Here is a 19822-nt window from a genome sequence, read left to right as displayed (position 1 = left end):
AGGTTTAAAAAAAAGACTTAAAACATGCTAAAAGTGTCTGATTTATTCAACTTTAGAAGCTTTCAAACTTGGTCCCTTCTGAAGGTTTCTGATTTTCCCCATTTGGGGTTTTTGACTTTTTCCTTCCCCTTCTGGGAGCTTTGACAGGGGATGCTGTTGTGTACCTTTTTTTTAACTTTTTTTTTTTGGGGGGGGGGACACAAATATAAACCAAAGGCTTGCATGATGGCTTTTATTATGACTTTTTTTTTCCCTTCAAAAGTCTATGTTTGCTAGTTATAATATAGCGCGACAGGAAAATGATTGATTTTCATATCATGCTTGGAAAGTGATTTTCTCCTAAGCTGCCTCTGAACTGCCCACCCATTGCCAGTGAACGTTTGAACCGTGGACACGCTCGGCTTGGCTGAGACCCCACACGCTCAGAAGGATCCATGACAGAAGGGAAGGAAGGAAATGGAATTCGGGGAAACGGAGAGGTCTAATGGCAACAGAGTGTGTAAAAAGGAGATGATTGTTCCTTTTTTTTTTTTTTTTAACTCCACGACTCTCATTCCAAGGCCCAGCATGCGTATAACAAGCCAATAAATTTATTCTTTTCATTTGTGTCCATTATAGTGGGTATTTGTTTTTGGTCTGTATCTTTTGACTCATTGGTGCTAACCAACAAAGTCCTAGTGTGCTCAGTAGAGGACATCCTGGACTTTCCATTGATGTCTCATGTGTCTCTGGTTGGAATGTTGTTAACGTTGCTGTCTTGTGACAAAATGGACGCAACAGTGGACATAAATGAATTGTCAGGCCACCCTGAACAAGACCAGTATCGCTAGTTGTACACGTTCCACTAGAGGGCACTGTTGAGTCACTTTACAACGTTTTTAAAGCGTTAAATTACAACTGATTTGAATCCAAATTTGCAATGACAATCATTTGATTTTAAAGTCACTCAAAAGCGTTAATTTCACAATACAGAAAATAGCCATCATAACCGAGACAATCGGTAACACTTAAGACTAGGGCTGCAACTAATTATTATTTCACTAATCAATTATATTTTGTTGATTAACTGATTAATCAGATTTTTTTTAAACTCCCTTTGATTTACTTACGCTTACTTACGATTGTGATTTTTTTTTTATATTCAACACAAAGATGAAAAAGCCTGCTTAAATGGAAAGCTGGATAAGTAGAATATTTTCTGGTGAGAGGCTAAAGTTTGGACTATTTTAAATTAAACTCCACTGTAAAAAAACAGGTGGGTCGAATATAACCTAATTTTGTGTCAAAAAAAAAGAAAGGAACGACCCAGTATTTGCATCAATTTGACCTAACTTTCTGTTTGGACCTATTTTTGTGTCAAAAGAAAGTTGTCACAAAATGGACTAAATATCAAGCTTTTAAAATAGGGATTCGAACGCAGATGTAGGCCACTAACCACTAATCCTCTGCACTTCAAAGGTCGTCATGTTTGGCCTGCAGCACAACATGAAATTACAAATGCTTGTTTACATTACAGGGAGGAAACTATTAATCCTACAAAAGCTGTATGTGTTCAAAAGCCTCTTGGTGAAATACTACACTGCTTGAAAACACACACACATATACACACACTCACACAAAAGGGGGTTCTGCCTTAAGTTGTTTTTCGTTCAGTAGTTCCGTTTTTCGTGTATGTGTGTGCCGAAGGTGTGACAAGATATTAATATTTAAATCCTTTCCGGGCTTTCCTGGTAAGATGAGACTTGTAATTGTATGAGTGTCATGTGTCCACCATGTTTGTGCACCTATGAAGTTGCCAGGAGTTTCGTTGTACACTTAGACACGCCCCCTCCCCCGGCCCATTCTCACAGTTGCCGTTGTTACCGACTGTCATGGGTGACGAGCGAACGCAACACGTGGTTTTGCCCCAACATGGCATCGCAGCGATAACCTCTGACCTACATGAGGTGTAAACACGGGAGGCTTCTTCAAAAGGTGGACCAAGGTTCAAAACAAGCGCTGGGACAGCAGAAAAAGTTGTCTTTTATTTTGAGGTGACAGAAAAAAATAAATCGCACAAAAAATGGCTAGAGGCCCATTTTTTTTATTACAATGCAGCTCAATTGATTTTTTTAACCTTTATTCAGTATTTTGACCGATCCTTTGATCTTTACATAATTTGACATCAAAGAGAAATTGAAAAAAAGACAGTAGGGGGCTGAAATTTCACCCACATGGTGATAACATTTCAAAGTTCAAAATGGCACCACCATTTAGCTATTTAGCAATGCCATTCCTTTTCAAAAACAATGCGAGAACTATGTCAAAGAAAATGACCCAAAAATTGTCAAAATACTGCACAAAGATTAAAAATGCGATATTACCTTATTAAAAAAAACAAAAAACCAAAAAAAAAACCATTAAAATAGTTAAGAATAGGTCTATGTAAAAAAAAAAAAAAATCCTGAGCTTAAGTGCATTTTATTTCATGAATCAATGCAGTGGTTCTCAAATTGAGGGTAAATGAATGCACTTCTTGGGGTACTTGAGATTTCAGCAGGGTTTCTGCAGGGATCCACAAATCTTTTCACGCCTTTTAATTCTGTAACTGTAACAGCACAATTTTCGTTTCAAATGAAGAGCAAATTGATTGGAACACAAAGCAACCCATGGGCTCAATTATAGTCTGCTTCTCAAAATGTTGTCTGCCTTTACCTGAATCACATCGCCGTTGGCGATGAGCGGGAAAAAAAACAAAACAAAACAAAAGGTTACATACATGGTCTATTTTCTGGAGTTTCGGAATAAAATACAAGACAAATGATGTTCTAATCATTTTTCTTTTCAAGTTAAGAGCAAATTGGTTGTAACATGAAAACCCATTGCCTAAATGGTGTTATAGTGACTCCAAAATGTTACATGTCTTTATTTTGTTTTATACAAGTACGGGTTATTAGCGCCTCTATTTAGTAAGTTGGGTACTCGTCTGAAAAAATACTTCAGAGGGGGTATTTCATCGAAAAAAGTTATTTGCTGTGACGTCACGATTTTTATGTAGAAATCAGAATTTCCCTCTAGGGATGGCGAGAGTGTGAAAAAGGGCGGACGTGAACGCCGCTGAACGCCGTCCCTGAAACTTGTACGGATAATTTCGCGGAATTAAAAGTGAAGCCCTTAAAGGCTTTTATTCATCGGCACCATCGAGAACCGGTTTGGTGACTTTGCTCTGTTATTGTGTGAATCAACTCTATTATGCCAGCAACGTGCCAAAGACATAAGTGACCGCTGCCTAGTTAACTAATCATGAGACATACAAAAACTATTTTAATGTCTTTATTTTTGATTGGATGATTAAAAAAAAAAATATTCATGTCGCGTGTGTAACAAAAGCGAAGTTGGAACAAACTGTACGGTGTTGTGATATGGCCACAAGAGAACATAATAAATACATGTTTAAAAAAAAAGTGTGGTAATTGACATTGAAACCAGCCAAGCATTTACCAGTACAGTATATAAATATAGAACTTTATATAAATAACATGCAATCAACAAGCACACAAATCAAACAATGTGATTAAAAAGCAGAAAAAGACATACGACTACTTCGAACATGTCTATTGGCTACCGCAGAGGTTCTCAAACTGGGGATCACAAAATAATTTGAAGAAATAAAATCAGGGTTTTAAGAACAACGAATAACGTGTAAGTCCATTCTTTTTATTTGTTTTTTTATTTATTTTTTACATGTATCTAAAGTGAGTTTAAAAAGATGTATTAAAATTGTATCAATTTAGTTGAATATATATATATATATATATATATATATATATATATATTTTTTTTTTTTTTTTACATGTTTATTGCAGGGACCTGAGGGAACAATTTTTAACTAACCATGTGATCGAAAATTGGGCAAATCACAACATTTTTAGCTGATCAGAATCGGAAGGACAATATCGGGGTTAAGAAATATTTTTTTCGATTTATTTTTTTTCCGCCAGCGGCCTGAACTACGGCGAGTGTTTCATACGCAGCATTGATTAAGGCTAACCGAAAACGGGCATTCTTGAACTCGAATGAACTGTCATTCAAAACTTATTCGGGGTGTGCTCGTTTCTTAGTTTAGCAAGCTCATGTTTACATTAGGTGGAAAGTTAATAATTTACAGAGCGAACAACAATCCGAAGCCGCTTAATTTATTTCAAGCCTTGATATACTATGTGAATACGTAATGACATATTTTGGTAGAATGTAAATGAAGTAAAGACGACCATGACACTTCAAGATAGCCATTAACTGGTCTCTACCGCCACCTACTGTCTTGAGGTGAAACACAAGTCAAAAAATAATTTTCTGTTTGCTGACATAGTTTGACCACCGCTCATCTGAATGTTGCTAAAATGGCAGGAAAATCAATGTAATAAATCCTGTTAAAATGCATCTCAAAAGTTGTAATTATGATTTTATATAGACCAAAATTTGGGCAGTAATTATTTTGTTTACAAAATCTCGCAAGTCCAGCTGCAATCAAAAGGTGTGTGTGTGTGTGTGTGTGTGTGTGGGGGGGGGGGGGGGGGGGGGTACCTGGAAATAAAACATAAAATGTTTGAGAACCCCTGGCACACCAACAATAGCGCGAGCAGAGCTTTACTTTTCATGCAGGCCTTTTTCAACTGCAGCGTACGCCGACAAAACATTTCCCTTTTGGGCTGAGTAAGCCGCAGATCAAGTAAAGCCTTATCAAAGCGAAAGCCAAACCCCACACGTACATTACGAGGGCGTGCTAAATCAATATTTGTTGGTGCTCAGTGGCGAGCACACCTTCCTGGCATACCGACAGTTAAAACACTGGAGGGACGGAGGTAGGCCTCACGGCATACGTCGCTATCGTCGTCCTAGTGGACTCATAACGCAAACGTTCCACATCCAGCTTCGGAATTATTGTGTATCATTTTCATTTCACATTACAGCGCACGGGACATTTAAGTGAATTCATCGATAGTGTTTTAAAAACATATGGAATTATGAAGACGTAGCATTTATTAGCGCTCAAATTTTCTGGAGGGCTAAAACGGCGCCCCGCAACCCACAAGGGCTCTGAGAATTTAAACGCCTTCATTCGCAACTGTGACACACATTTCTACCACTAAAAAATGTCGTTAGTTCGTTAAGTATGTTAGCTAGCTAACTATACGTAAGCTGTCTGGCTCAATTGTGAGTTACTTACAAACTCTAAACATTTCCATCCATAAAGATTGCTGTTTGTTAGCTAGCAAGCTATGTGTGGCACACAGTAAACTGTTAGCTAGCTAGTTACGCACGCGTACCACTAACGTATGCTTATAGCTAGGGATTACACGTAGGCTATCTGGCGCATTTGTGACTTACTTACAAACGCAAAACATTTCTAACACTAAAGATTGCTGTTATCTTGCTAGCAAGCTACGCATACCACTACAGAATGCTGTTAGCTGGCGAGTTATGCGTACCACTAACGTATGCTTTTTGCGAGGTAGCTACAGTACATGTAGGCAATCTGGCACAACTGTGAGTAACTTACAAATTCAAAACATTCCGACCACTAAAGAATGCTGTTAGCTAGCTAGGTATGCGTACAACTGATGTATACCCTTTGCTAGCTAGCTATACGCAGGCTATCTGACACAATTGTGAGTTACTCACAAACTCTGCACCTACCACTAAACATTGCTATCAGTTAGCTACCTAGCTACACCTACCCCTAATGGATAAGGTTAGTTGGTTACCGTTCTACCACAAATGCTTTTAGCCAGCTAGCTACGCATGTCACTAAAGCATGATGTTAGCTAGGTACAGGTAGCTATTTGCCAGAATTGTGGGTTACTTATACACTAGGCGCCTTTCTATCACGAGAGGGTGCCGTTAGCTAGCTACCTACGTCTACAACATGAAATGAAACAGCTTTGATCATTAAATTCTTCAGTTGTTCTGAGGGTTCCTGCGAATAATTTTGTCCCTCTTCTTTACACAGCAAACTAGTCGAGCGAATCAAGCAGCATTTCCAAAGGTGATTAGTCGATCACATTCCCACACAATCGAGTTCATTACGAATCAGTCGATGCCTGTCTGGAGGTAATTGGGACTCATCTTAGTTCATGAGGGCCATGGTGCTCTCTGGCTGTCCTCCGCAGATGCCGGAGAAGAACTCCAGCGCCAGGCGCACGTGTATGGGCACGAAGACGTAGGAAGTGTAGATCACCATGGCGACGGCAGAGAAGAGTACCGAGTTGAAGATGGATTTCTCCCAAGGCTCCAGCACGTAGATGCCGGTGACCAGGAGGTACTGGTAGTAGAGCCAGGCTAGGTACTCCCTCAGGTTCTTGAAGTTCATCCTGCAGGCTGGAATAAGACAGAATAGAGATAATACACTCTTTAGCAATACAGTGCTTCATGTTCCAATTCATTTGCTCCTAATTCGAAAAGAAAAGTACCCTTTCTGTCACACCATTAAAATCAATTTAATTTGATTAGCTGATACGGGCAAAAACCTTGTCAAAATCTCATGTACCCCCTTGAGGTGCCTTCACATACACCCATTTGAGAACCATACATTAATATAGTACACATATTTTAAATATTCATGTCACTTAATTCACCTTGAGAATTATTTTTAACATTCCAGAAATTCCCACACACCAAAAACGCTACATTGCTACAGCTTAACCCAGTCTGTAGTTGTGAATTTTTTTATTGGTTTGACTCGTCACAGCTTCGAATGGAAAAATGTGTGTTCCATTTAGAGGCTGCCGCAGAGCGCCAATCCAATTTGCCTGCAACACTTAAACCGTGCAGACTCATTGTTTAAACGCAATCCCAGAATTCCCAAGGAGTTCAATAGAATATCACCAATTACTTCACCCAGAACATAAACATCAAAATGCATTACTGCATGATATCATTAATGTGAAATGAGAAAATTGCAGAAAACGTCAATCTGACTGACAGACTGAAAAAAAAACAACCTGTAAATTCCCTTCAAAATTACAATTGAACATAATCTGATGATTTTTTTCATGATTGTCTTCCCATGATTTTTTTTAACAAACAAGCAATAAATTCATTTGTATTATAATAAATAACATGATCTTGGTTACATACAGGTTTTGATTTTAGGCTCACACTAAAAGTCATAAATCAGATTACAACAATAATGCCATCACTTCAACTGTTTATGTTTCATGAAATTTATGTACGGTAAATATGGATTTATGAGTGCACTTATGCATGAATCCAATTGAGACTATATAAATGAAATATGTATATCGAGACTATATAAATGAAATATATATATATATATATATATATATATATATCAAGAAAATAGTCATCTTATTAAATGTGGCTTTCAAAGCTGCGGATTGAGTTGCGTTGGGGGAGGAGGGGCAACAGGTGTGTGCATCTAGAATATACTATCAACTCAGCAAAGTTTTTCAAACAACTGTATATCCATAAATAAGGGAGGTAATATGGGTGATATTTTAAAATTTTGATATAACATTTAAACAATAATACCGATCATTGGAAGAACCATTAGCTCCAAAAGTGCTAATGATTCACACTAGCCACTCACCTTGAAAGTAGTGACGCGTCCCGTTTATGACGTCGTATTCCTGAGCGCTGATGGCGGCCCGTTTGCGCTGCGCTGCTGCCTTTGCGCCGTGCGGCGGGAGAGGGCAAAAAGCTGCCTCGCCAGTTTGTGTCAAGCCTATATGTAGTAAGACGTGCGAGGGAGACTGCAGATGACACCACACCCACTGGCTGTGGCTTTGCCCCACGCCGCCGCAGCAGCCGCTCACCTGGTCGCGACAGGTGCAAAAAGCACAAGCAAAACAAATGGGCTTAGAATGACAGTAGTGCGTTTTACGGCGGTATTTGAACGCACCTGCAAACTTTTGCCTGCCGCATCCTCTCCATGCTGCAGCCGCTCAGATGATGAGGATGAGGATGCACTGCAGTGGCGCGCCGAGCTCTGCAGATTATTGCAGACTCGCAGGAGTGGGAAGAAATGAAGTACAAAATACTTTGTTGGTGTATTTAAGTTGATTTTCGGGAAGGCACACGGTGCTGCTTTAAATAATGAGTGTACTTCCAATGTTGAAGAACAGCAAAAATGTTTTTGTCACATCTTTTTGACATTGAGATGCTCCTTGTGAAATATGAGCTTCAGCCACTTGGGGCAGTATAACACACATACATATAATACATGACTTACGCATGTAAGTCAACAATAAGCCACATTAATAAGTTGCGCTTCATAGAAAAAAAAAAACGCCTGAGGGTTGTTATTTTATCTTTTGACATGTATTGCTAAACCATTACTATAAAACGTCACTGATGATCTAATGATGGGAAAAAGATCGAGTTTTAGAAATTCTGATTTATTTATTGTCACTCCCGTAGATGATTACGTTCTGACATGTTAAGTCTGACTTGTCACGCTCGCCGTATGTCCCCCGATTGACGTTTACGTTTCAGCCCACCACTGCTGCTGTACAAAATTCACAAATTTTTACTGTGGACCAAAGGGGGGGACATTACTCTCAACTGAAGCCGCACCGCCCTTCCTCACGACAAAATGTAATACCGATAGCGGCCAGAGGCGGCACCAAAAAACAGAGATCAAGCCAAACAAAGCACAAAGTGTGAACACGAAGTGTGAACCCGTGCATGACCGTTAGGCCATAGTGGCGCTGTCTGTGTTTACATATCAATAATGTATGTTGTTGTTGTCAAGGAGCGGAACTGCGAGTGTCAGCAAAGTTAGAGATGCGAGAAAAGCTTTCCCAACTGTCTTCTTGTGGAAAAGCAAAGAAACACCTCAACTAATACCCACTGTGTGGTATTTAGCAAGTAAATACACTTTATGTATGTCAAGCTAATGCTGGTAATTATTGGTACTATGTTAGGATGCAGTTGCATCATATAAGAAGCTTGTACACAAGTAGCAAGTGTGGTTGAGTGGTTAAGATGAATGAGTAACTAAACTTGCAAATCACTCAACTTGTACATTGTGACAGACTCGCCTCGCTTTATTTTATACATATTATAGATATATATTAGTCCTTAATTGTGTTATCATTGCTCTTAAGGTTTCGATAGTGTACTGTCAGTGAAATGTGTTGATATGTCGTTTTTAATGGACGAAAAAAAATCCTCAATTTGGAGAGATGACAAATCAGGCAACAGCAAAGCTGTGAACATGGAGTTGAGAGTGACTACAAATTGAGTGTCAAGTGCGTTTAGGGTTACAAGAGCTCAGTTTGCACACATGCAAAGCTATCAGGGAGGTGAGTGATTGAAAGTTAAAAAAAAAGGGGGGGGGGCTCCTTTTGACATTGTTTGAGACACAACCCCCCCTCCCCACTCAGACCCACCAATGCGATTTGCTTCTTTCGCGTTCCCAAGATCAAGTGACGGTTCAGTTCAGGTGTTATTTGGGGGGGGGGGGGGGGGGGGGGGGGGGTGGCACTCCCTTCTTCATCCTCAAGCTAGTGTGTGAAACATTTCCCTGATTCATTCCTCACTCATTCCTCCAGTGTGAGATCACAACTGAAGTTGATTATCTCACCCCTCACCCAAACCATGTGTAATAATTGAACTATTCCATATCTGCCTATAATTGTGTCAGCACAACTTTGTTAACAGCCTGGCTGAAATAAATGTGGGAGCCCCCATATGGTTCTTAACTGGGATTATTTGAATATCGACCATCCATGCTCTCAAAAAGCAACCTGACATTTTGTGCTTTCACTTTCAACACTGTAATGGTTTTAGTTTTCTTGTAAGATACAATCAATGTTGTCAGATGGCATACTACCGGCTGGGGTGGAAAAAAAAAATCCACACAAGAACAGTTGAGTGGTCACAATTCCTTAATGTGGTTCCGGGTTCACCCTTAGGTGTTATGCAAAGCAGCTGGTGCTGTTTAGGGAAGCAAGTTATCTCATGAGATGAGTGAAGGGACAGTCTGTTTATTCAGCCATTTTTAGCAGTAAAAAGTTACAACTTTGCCCATAATTATTTCATGACCGAATTAGTTTATGTACAAATAATACTTGAAATACATGAAATAAAGTTGTATTTTTTAACTATACTTTTTCATATGGTATCTTTTTTAGTGCTGACACTTATTTTGATGCAATTGCCTATTTAATGACAGTATAGTGGCTCCATAAAATGTGGAGCTACATTTTTAAAATGTTAGCATTGACCACACGGTTGAATTATTTCCTCTGAAGTTAACTTGCTCCCACCATACTAGCTTTGATGCTACAGCGCCCTCTAGTGGACATTTCAAACAAGGCAACCCAAAGTACTTTGCATTTGGATATTTATTTTTAACATTCAAGCAGTGACAGTCCTGCTTTGTTCAAATTATTACATGATTTTTGATAACGTTAATTTTTTAAAGAGGGGTGCAAGCAGAAGCTCTAATGAGGCTAAAAATTTCATTATAAACAACAATTTGTTTCGGTGAGGTTTGACTCCGCTACATTTTATAAATGAGATTGTTTCGCTCATCTTCTGCGGTGCGGCTCAATCAGCACTCGTGACGTCTACTCGATCATGTCGTCGCCCTCGCCTCCCGTGGCATCCGAAAGGCTGAGCTCTTCCAGCATTTCCGCCAAGGAGATGCGTGGCGCGCCATCATCATCAGTGTCACTCTCCACTGGGATCTTGGAGGCATCTGAAAGGAAAAGTCAAAAAGTGGTATGTGGAAGTATGAATGAATTGATAAAAAAAATATACATGCATTTAAAACATGCGGTACAATCAAAGAGAGAGCGAGAGAGCGAGAGAGAGAGAGAGAGAGAGAGAAAATCTTCAGGAAAAAAAAGAGTTATGTTACTTTCCCATGTAGGAGCCAACCTGTATTTATTTAAATGCAATAGCCCTGTATAAACATTGACACTACTTGTAGTGAGTTACGTAAACTCATGGGTCTGTTTGCATTGCTGTTTTAAGGCAAAACAGTGTTTTCATCAGGAGCAGCTGCTGCTCACCTCTGTAGATGTTAACATTCTTCCTCAGAGCCTCATCCTCTTCCAGATCTTCCAAGAAGTCCTGGAATTGTCTGAAGGCACAAATGCAAAATTAAGTGAAGATATCCACTGCTGCCAGCCCTCAGAAAACAAACAGGTTATGGTTGCAATTTGAGATGACTCCATTCTGGAACTTAAAGTTTAAAAAAGTGGACTGCGGTACCTTTCATCATCTGTATCCATGGCTTCTCTGTCTTTGGCCATCTCCTGAAGTTTCCAGTTCCTGCGCCTCACTCTGCGGCTGCGGTCAAAGCTCTTCTTGATAAGCACCTTAAAGAGTCCAGCGGATATTTCAATGTCTGACAGTTAATCAGTATTTTATATCACGTGTCAGTATTGTGTTTCTGCACAAAAGGGCAGCATGAGGTGAAAATTGTTGCAGCAACATAAGATGAACGTCCTACCACATCAGGTACATGATGAGGGTTCATCTTATTCAAGAATTCGTCGTTAACGTTGGAATTGGCAAAGTCATACCTTTTGAAAACAAAACGTCAAGTTGATTGCTCTTTTTTCAAATCTATCAAACAGTAAATGGACTGTCAGCAATACTCACCCCATGACCAGGTCCCCAATGTTGAGTAGGTGTCCCAGGAATGTGCGGCAGTGATATTGCTGACAGGTGTTCAACTCTGAAGTCTTCTGTACCCACACCTCGGCCAAAGTGTGCTGTAATGAATCAAATTGTTAAAATGGCATTTTGCTATTGTATGTATGCCTACGTTTATTAAAAATTAGGGTTTGTTCATAAATAGTACTCATTTTACTGTAAGACTTTGTAAAAATATGCAGTTTTAACAGTAAAATGCTGTTAAAAAAAAACCATACACTTAAAATACTATGCACTTATGTACCAATTGTACTCATGTCCATGTAATTGTTCTTAGATACACACATATTGAACTTCAAAGTTGGTTTAACTATAAAAAAAATGTTTCAAAACCTGCTGATGAATATTTTGTAATACATTACCCATCGAAATAAATAAATCAGACTCCACCCAAAAAAAAAAAGAAGTTACCCACCCCTGCATTAGAGGGGTAAAAAGGGGTGGGTAGATTGGGGGGGTCAGTCATACTCATCATTCATCACGTTTTATGACTGAAGCTACAACAAATTATTTCCATATGGTGGAGCACCTTGGAAAAAATGCCAACACAAACACCCATTAAAAACCTTTGAAATGCGTTACCGAACGACTAAATGCCGCTTTCTTTGCTCCAATTTACTGTGACGGAAATATCAATAATAATAACAGTAATAATAATAATAATGCAGCAGTCGAGGAGCTGTGTCACGGGCAAACCTCATTATTCCCTGCGCAATCAATACAAAAACACTTCTATCATGCTGGCTTGAATTCCATATGCAGGTTCAGGAATAATGTAATGGCTCACTATTGATTTTGCTTCCAAGAGAATAGGAAAGCCCCCCCAACACTCCGGCAATAATGCACTCTGGTGTGCAACCACACACAAACACTCCCGCTCACCTTATTGGACCTCATGCCAGCCCCAGCAGCCAACTTCTGGTCTCTGATGATGTCAATATCCATAACGATAAACTCCTCCAGTTGCCGTGGGTTACAGAGGCTGTTGAAGGGGTGGCGCCAGTATGTGCTCCCGTCAACCTCAGCAACTTGAGTGCGAGATGATTTATTATATAAGCATCATTGTGCATCATGAGGGAAAACCCGACAAAGCAGCGAGGATCCAATTATGTGGCTTCCTGTGTTTCTTTAGAACATTACATAAAAGAAATAAATCAGTCATGATGCGCTGCTTAGCTCACTTAAACTGTAACCCATTCACATAATGCTACAATAAGAAATCAAAAAAATAGTATAGAAAAATTATCAACGCACGCAAAAAAAAGAGGAACTCTGTAGTTAATTACCAAGAGGGAAAAAACAAAACACGAGCCTTAAAGCCATACTTCTGCATCCATAAAAAAAACGTTCTAGCCTTTGAAGAGTAATTAATAACTTGCATGCGCCTTTCAAAATGTCAGCATTCCGCTGAGGAACACGCCGGATTACACCGGAAAGCAAAAGGAAAAAGACACGACGGCTAATTGCCGCCATACTTTCACTGATTAAGCAGCGCTCTCCCCTGAGCCGCCGTGTTGCTAACGAGCGAAGACGGCCTGCATAACAAATATGTTTGCAGTCTGGTCCGCCTCCCCAGCGCGTCAAGCGGAGTCGTGACTGAAAGCACATGGAAGATGGCGACGTGCATGATCGTGCACGCCATGTGTCTAGCAGATTGACTAATTGTCTTCATGGCGAACATCTGGTTTGCTGATACGATTTTTCATACCTCGTAGGTCAATGCAGGGCAATGACACCAGACCAATCGATAAGTGAATAAGACTCAAGAGTTTTATCGTCATATGCATAGTAACGCAACACAATGAAATTCTTATTCTATTCAATTCCCCGAGCAGACTTCATTCCATAAGTAGCTCATCTTGTGAATGTCACATGGCCAGCTGAGCTGTGATTGGCTGTTAGCTGAGCCCTGAGCAACCATCTTTTTTAGTCAAGTGTCAAAACGTTTGCCCCTTGAGTAGTCCATGTTTAGACTATTTTTCATTTTAGACTAGGGTTCACCTTGAACAATTCTAACTGAAAAAAAAAAAAATTAGACAATCTGTCATATTAAATCTTGGTGCATTTACCTTTGTTTTCGTAAAAAACATGAAATCAAAACATTTATTTACTGTCTAATAAATCTGTTAGTGTAATACAGATTGACTTGTTCGGATGTGTTGTACAGTCTGATTTGTTTGCATGTGTATACACATATGAATACATGGTAAAGGACGTAGGAGGAAAAATAAAGTTGCATGTTAAACTTCAATATGGTGGGGTATTACAATTGAGATGTTTTTTTTTTTTTTTTTTTGCTTCAATTAGTCAGCCCTAAATACAGACAACTGTACACTAAGAAGAGCTCCACTACTAAGTGGCTCTGTAAGATACAGTAGTGCCATAAATTGGCAAAAAATTGGTCAGATCACTTGAAAGTACAGGTACTATAAAATCTCATTAAACAACCGCTTAAAACTGCTTATTTCTGTGACGGTCATGCAAAAGTATTAGCCCCTTCTGTACGTTTTTCTTTTCCCAACTTTGCCGCATTTTAGGTTTAAAAAAACAAAACAAAACATAAAATCAGGTTTTTGGGTGACAAAATCGACACATATCTAGGTTTAAAGCCTGTAATATGGGCACAATGTCAGTCGGCCTAAAAAGCAGCCTGGACTTACTCTGTAGGGTGTTTGGGTCGATGAGGTGGATGGTGCTGGTGACCCGGACGCACACGCACACTTGACCCATGTTCCCCAGGCTCTGCGCCAGTCGCGGTGACAGGCAAACGACGTTGTCCTAGCAACACAGGACAAGCCAGTGTCAAAGTGAGGATTGTTGAACTGAAAAATGCTACATACCGTAGTAAAATGCTCAGAAACTAAACATAACAACTATTGTCCCACCCAAAATGACTGGAAGAATCAGGCCAATACTAATGTATGAAATACCTTGCAAACAGGTACAATCTCCATGGAGTATGTGCTCTTGTAGTTGTATGTGTTTGAGTGGATGTCATGAGAGATGAGGCGCTGGGACACCTTTGACCTTTAAAATTGAGGAAAGAAAGAAATTTAGGGACTTCATTTATACAACCCGGGGTTTAGAAAAGTAGTAAGTTATAACGAACACAGTAAAACAAAATAGAAGTTAATCATTTTAATTTTATTAACACTAACGCTCCTAACTGTTCAAAACGTCTATTTCCGAGACTACATAGCCACAAGCAGTGTGAAATTTGCCCATAAATAAATGAAATGTTTACCTACCGCCAGGGCCTTTGTTTGTTTACGTATCTCACCTGCAGGGCACGGTGCACTGGAGGAAGTCGACCATCTTCTGAGCGTGCTGCTTGGAGCCGTAGTAGAAATCGATGCCCTCTGAGACAAAAAAGAAGCAAGAGCATCAACGGGTGTGGAGCCCATGAGCAATACAACAAAAACATATGGTAGAAGGAGGAAGAAAATATGGCTACCACATCTCCTTTTCGCCTTGTTTTAATCTTCATTTTGCGCTTACATTTTTTTAATACACAATATTGCCCAAAAAAACATAAAGTTCCACAATTATGACCCACATTAACAGACAGTAACAGAGTAGGTAGGGTTTCATCAAAAATATGGTAGTTTTTAATTCCTATTAAGTAGGGATGTCCTGATTCCAAAATTGGATTGGAATTGGGGCTTAAAAAATATGTATTTTATATTATTATTTTTAAGGGCTACAAAGCACCAAAATATTTCCTAGTAAACAGATATTCCCCACCCCCCAAAAAAAAATTAGGAAATAATAAAAAGACAATTTAAATCCACTTTTTCTGTTCTTCATACAATGTCGAGGGGGAGTCACAAATACTCAAAATCATGTGAGGTGCAAACAAAGCGTAAAAACTGCTAAATTATTTTAAGTCACTGAAACATTATCTAGTTAGAAGACTCACGCTGTACTTTGATTGGGGGAAAAAAAACCAAACAAAAAAAAACATAACTGAATTTACTGTTTTTATTAATGATTCGATTCAAATGTACTTCACTTAAAATGTAAATAAAAAGGTATCAAAATAAAATGTTTTAAAACAGTTTAATCAAAATGATTAATAGTGTTTAATTTGAAAGCTAGTTAAACACATTTCAATAAAATAAAAAAGTGGGCACTGACTCAACACAAGCTGTGAGAATGACAACAAATCAGATAATAAATGAGAAAGCATACAGTTTAAAAGGAAGTATACAAAAGTACCAAACCGCACCATGAATTTCTTTGATGTTGACGGTATTCTGGTGGAGCTTGTGTTTGAGGATTAGCTGCTCCAGATAGTAGAAAGTCTTTTTGTGAAGAGTCTGTTTGAAGTAGAGCATCATTTGAACAAAAGACAAAAAAGAAAGGCCTCTCAAAAAACATCTTATTTGAGTGCATTTCAGTGAAAATAAATAAAATGATTTTTGAGGAGCGTCTGTCTAGTTTCAACTGAAACACATTACAGTCTGTTAAATATCCAGATTATTAATATAAACTGCCTATCTGAAGCAATGGCACATAGTGTTGACGAGTGCAATAAATTCCTTAAGAATAGAGATGAACTTTTACAGAATATGTCCGAAAAAGGATGATAATACAGTACGTGGTGATGTTGACTGAACTTTGCAGAGGTTTCAGTTTCTATAGTTTTTAATAGAGCAAAAGTCATCTTTTGACAGAGTAAATGCGATCTTACCTTCTGCCTAACTTGAACCACGGCCTTCCAGAAGTCCTTGGCCTCCACGCGGTGGCAGTCGTCGCACATTTGAGGCTGGATGACAAACTCCACCACAAATACCTGTTGTAGGATGGCGCCGTTCATCACCTGAGAGCAAAAGAGATGGTAAAAGGTTACATCATCTGCTCGAACGGGACGGCACAATTTGCTTTCTAAAAACACGATTTAGTGAGGAAAATATATAAAAATAGAATTGAGTGTGTACTATTATCATATTTGTCATTACCTCTTTCTGAATGGTAAGCTTAAGCTTAATTCTTTTTGAGTGAGGCTCCGTCCACAGGAAGCCAGCGTCAATAAGTCGCACCTAGGAGAAGTGTTTCAAAATATAAATTTTTCATTTACGAATGGCCAAAAATTCCTGTCAATATGTCACTAGAAATATGAGTAAGATTAACACATACTTTGGTCATAGAGCTTTTAATTTTTTTCAGACAAAGTGTGAGCAACTCCCTGGATTCCAGAGCACACTGCACCCATGTGGCTGGAGGCTGCAAGTAACTGCAAAGAAAAGAAGTATTCAAGAGCAATCTTGTGCAGATTAAATGATCTGGAGTACGATTTTATTTTTTGTTGTTTTTTTTTGGGGGGGGGGCATCATAGCACAAACCGTTCACATTGCTTGCAGAAATGCACTGTCACTTGCTTGGGAATTCCCTCAGAAATGTCTACTTGAGTGCGTAGACAAGCCACACACATATTGGCTGGGTTAGGAGGAATTGGGACGCCACAAGTGCAGCACAGGCTGGGGGAAAAAAAAATCCATGGGGATGAATATGAACAACATCACTGCAAATACTCACCCAATACCTATAATAGGTTACGATCTCCTCATAATATGCTGACATTATTACTCTTATTGGAACGGCTATGAAACGTAAGCGATTACAACCAGGGCTGGGGAATCATGTGTGTCATATCTTTTTCTTCATTTATATTTTAAAATAAATAGGACAAAGGAGATTTTACTTAAGAAATTACATTGCTGTTTTAAAGCTATTTCCCAGCATTGACGTCAACCAATAACATCGGAGTAAAAGGCTGATTACTTACATATTTCCTTGGGTGCTCGTGGCAACAGATCGCATGTATTCCATTTTTGACAAGATGACAGATTCGTGCAGAGGACTTCTATGGACACAAGAGTTGTTGATACTTACGACTTGTCCCAAGAAGGGACACTTAGTAGACTGAACAATCATGAACGCGATATTTCTGGACAATTAAAACTAGTGACAAAACTGTAAGAACAATATGAGGACTGGTTCTTGATTAAGTGCCAAACATTTACCATTAGCATTAGCATTAACGTCGCTCCTACTAGTTTTAAATGGTTTGCCAGAGAGAGATGATGGAAAGAAAAGATTAAACCATGCCCACAAAATCTCAGAAAGTCAAAAATCTGGTTTCTAAAGGACGAATATGTTCACTAATGTAATCAAAAAAACAACAACAATATTCTACACAAACCTTCAGCTCCACGTTTTTTCCATCGATGTTCGTGGAGAAAGGCTAAGGGACGTCACCCATGCCTGAAGGACCCGGCGGCTGCCGAGCGTGCGCCTGTATAAAATTATCCGAGAATTGTTAGAATTAACTACGCAGAAAAATATTTTGATTTTGCATATAATAAATAGACTAGAATCCAATTTGTATCATAGGGAGAGAAAAATATATTTCTATCGTGGCGCAGAGTTGTCTGTCAACCTCATTACTATCACCTGCTTGACTGTCAGAGAGACACATTCAAAACTATTGGAAACTTCTGTACAGAGCGGCCCAGAGAGACGTGAACCGCTAATATCCAGCGAAATTCGTTCCATAAATAATGAAATAAATAAATGAACGAATTAATAAATACTACAACTCCAAATGTTGCATGTATCTTGGGATTGAAGTGGATCTAAATGGACTGCAGAATTGACCCTCATTCTTTCTGTGTGTATGTACATATTCTACTAAACAAAAGACGCTATGGATCCTTGTGGATAAGCGGCTATAGAAAATAGATGGAAGGTGACAAATGTGAGTTTTCATCTATAACCGTTATGATTGTATTATTGCCTACACTTAATTTTACGTGATCTGATATATATTTTTTATGCTTTTATCTTCTGTAAAACGCTTAGTTGCAGCTGTCGCTGTTGTGAAAGCGCTATGAAATACAGATCTATTTTATTCATTCTGGAAATTTCCTTTTATGGTTGTAAAATTTACATGCATTTGTCTAAATTTCAGGTCCTTACTTTGTGACAGAAGCACCATGGGTTGTTAAATAACGTAATGTACATGAATGCATCACGGCCCGTGTATTCAGTCAAGCAGCAGTGTTCAGTCGCAAGCCAGTGTGGCAGCTGGGAATGTGAGGACGCACAACAAGCTGCTATTTTGAGGGACTGGGGGGAACAGTCACTTGGCTTGCCAAAAGAACGGACGCCTCCATAGGTCGAACCCAGAACCGTTACATTGTTTTCGTCGAAGTCCAACGGAGTGGACTTGCCGAACCCCCAAATGGTTTGCGGACTGAGCGTCTTTCAAAGCGGGGTTGAAAGCTGAAGTGGTCGCCTCGAACGCGTCGGCGAAATAACCCGAGAACCCAAGTGTCATTTCTTTTTCGAGTTTCCAGCTTCTGTTTTTTTTAAATGAGCCTGTTTCTCCACGACCGGTCCTCGCCGCACACGCCAGCCATGGAGTGAAATCCCCCGGCGTAAGCGCGCACAACCTGCCGCGATTCCCACGCGTGTAAACCATAATAAATGATAGAGGATACGATGACCCTGCTGTCCCTGTTAGGTCGTATCATGCGTTATTTTTTGCTTCGTCCGGAGACCCTGTTCCTCCTGTGCATCAGCTTGGCATTATGGAGTTACTTCTTCCACACGGACGAAGTGAAGACCATCGTCAAGTCAAGCCGCGACGCCGTCAAGATGGTCAAAGGGAAGGTGGCCGAGATGATGCAGAACGAGCGCTTCGGCGGCCTGGACGTCCTGGATTCCGAGTTCGCCAAGACCTGGGAGATGAAGAGCCACAACGTCGCCGTGTACTCCATCCAAGGGCGGAGAGACCACATGGAGGACCGCTATGATGTGCTCGCTGATGTGGTCAACAAGAGCCACCCGTCGATTTTCGGGATTTTTGACGGACACGGCGGAGAGGTGAGTTCTTTGATTTTATTTAATGTTTTACAATGAAAACCTAGGTGCCGTTTACTTTGTGTACATGTAGAATTATCAACACAACAAATACCAAACTCCAGGATCTCTAGTAGTGTTTTAGGTTGCATTATTATTTATTGCTTAACATATATAAGTTGTGTCCGAAAAGTTCCAAAACTGGTATCACAACGAGTATTCCTTCATACATGTTTGACAAATAGATTATTGTATTGTTCAGTACAAAAGACAAAGGCGAGAATTG

The 19822-nt window shown here is 39.5% G+C and overlaps 3 protein-coding genes across 3 annotated transcripts in view; 1 reads left to right on the top strand and 2 right to left on the bottom strand.

Annotated features, from left to right (window-relative positions):
• Positions 1 to 3296: 3296 nt before the first annotated feature.
• On the bottom strand, positions 3297 to 7814 carry sptssb (serine palmitoyltransferase, small subunit B). Its single transcript, XM_088428430.1, has 2 exons — positions 7589 to 7814; positions 3297 to 6357 (listed from the first exon to the last, which is right to left on the bottom strand). The coding sequence occupies exon 2, from the start codon at positions 6347 to 6349 to the stop codon at positions 6107 to 6109; it is 243 nt and encodes an 80-aa protein (XP_088284556.1). The 5' UTR covers positions 6350 to 6357; positions 7589 to 7814; the 3' UTR covers positions 3297 to 6106.
• A 2517-nt stretch (positions 7815 to 10331) lies between these two features.
• nmd3 (NMD3 ribosome export adaptor) lies at positions 10332 to 17966 on the bottom strand. Its single transcript, XM_088427007.1, has 16 exons — positions 17876 to 17966; positions 17459 to 17536; positions 17016 to 17150; positions 16810 to 16906; positions 16632 to 16712; positions 16364 to 16492; positions 15899 to 15989; positions 14951 to 15029; positions 14601 to 14697; positions 14331 to 14448; positions 12553 to 12698; positions 11617 to 11729; positions 11465 to 11537; positions 11224 to 11330; positions 11022 to 11092; positions 10332 to 10705 (listed from the first exon to the last, which is right to left on the bottom strand). The coding sequence occupies exons 2-16, from the start codon at positions 17500 to 17502 to the stop codon at positions 10575 to 10577; spliced, it is 1512 nt and encodes a 503-aa protein (XP_088283133.1). The 5' UTR covers positions 17503 to 17536; positions 17876 to 17966; the 3' UTR covers positions 10332 to 10574.
• Positions 17967 to 18726: 760 nt separating this feature from the next.
• The window catches only part of ppm1lb (protein phosphatase, Mg2+/Mn2+ dependent, 1Lb), a 38501-nt gene continuing 37405 nt past the window's right edge, over positions 18727 to 19822 (top strand). Inside the window, exon 1 of the mRNA XM_088427008.1 lies at positions 18727 to 19560. Within this exon, the coding sequence (XP_088283134.1) occupies positions 19162 to 19560 (399 nt within the window). The 5' untranslated portion in view covers positions 18727 to 19161. The remainder of the gene's footprint in view (positions 19561 to 19822) is intronic.

This window comes from Hippichthys cyanospilos, chromosome 11 (genome assembly GCF_059441005.1).
Source record: "Hippichthys cyanospilos isolate Australia breed blue-spotted pipefish chromosome 11, RoL_Hcya_1.0, whole genome shotgun sequence".
NCBI lineage: Eukaryota > Metazoa > Chordata > Actinopteri > Syngnathiformes > Syngnathidae > Hippichthys > Hippichthys cyanospilos.
This window is presented reverse-complemented; position numbering and strand designations above follow the sequence as displayed.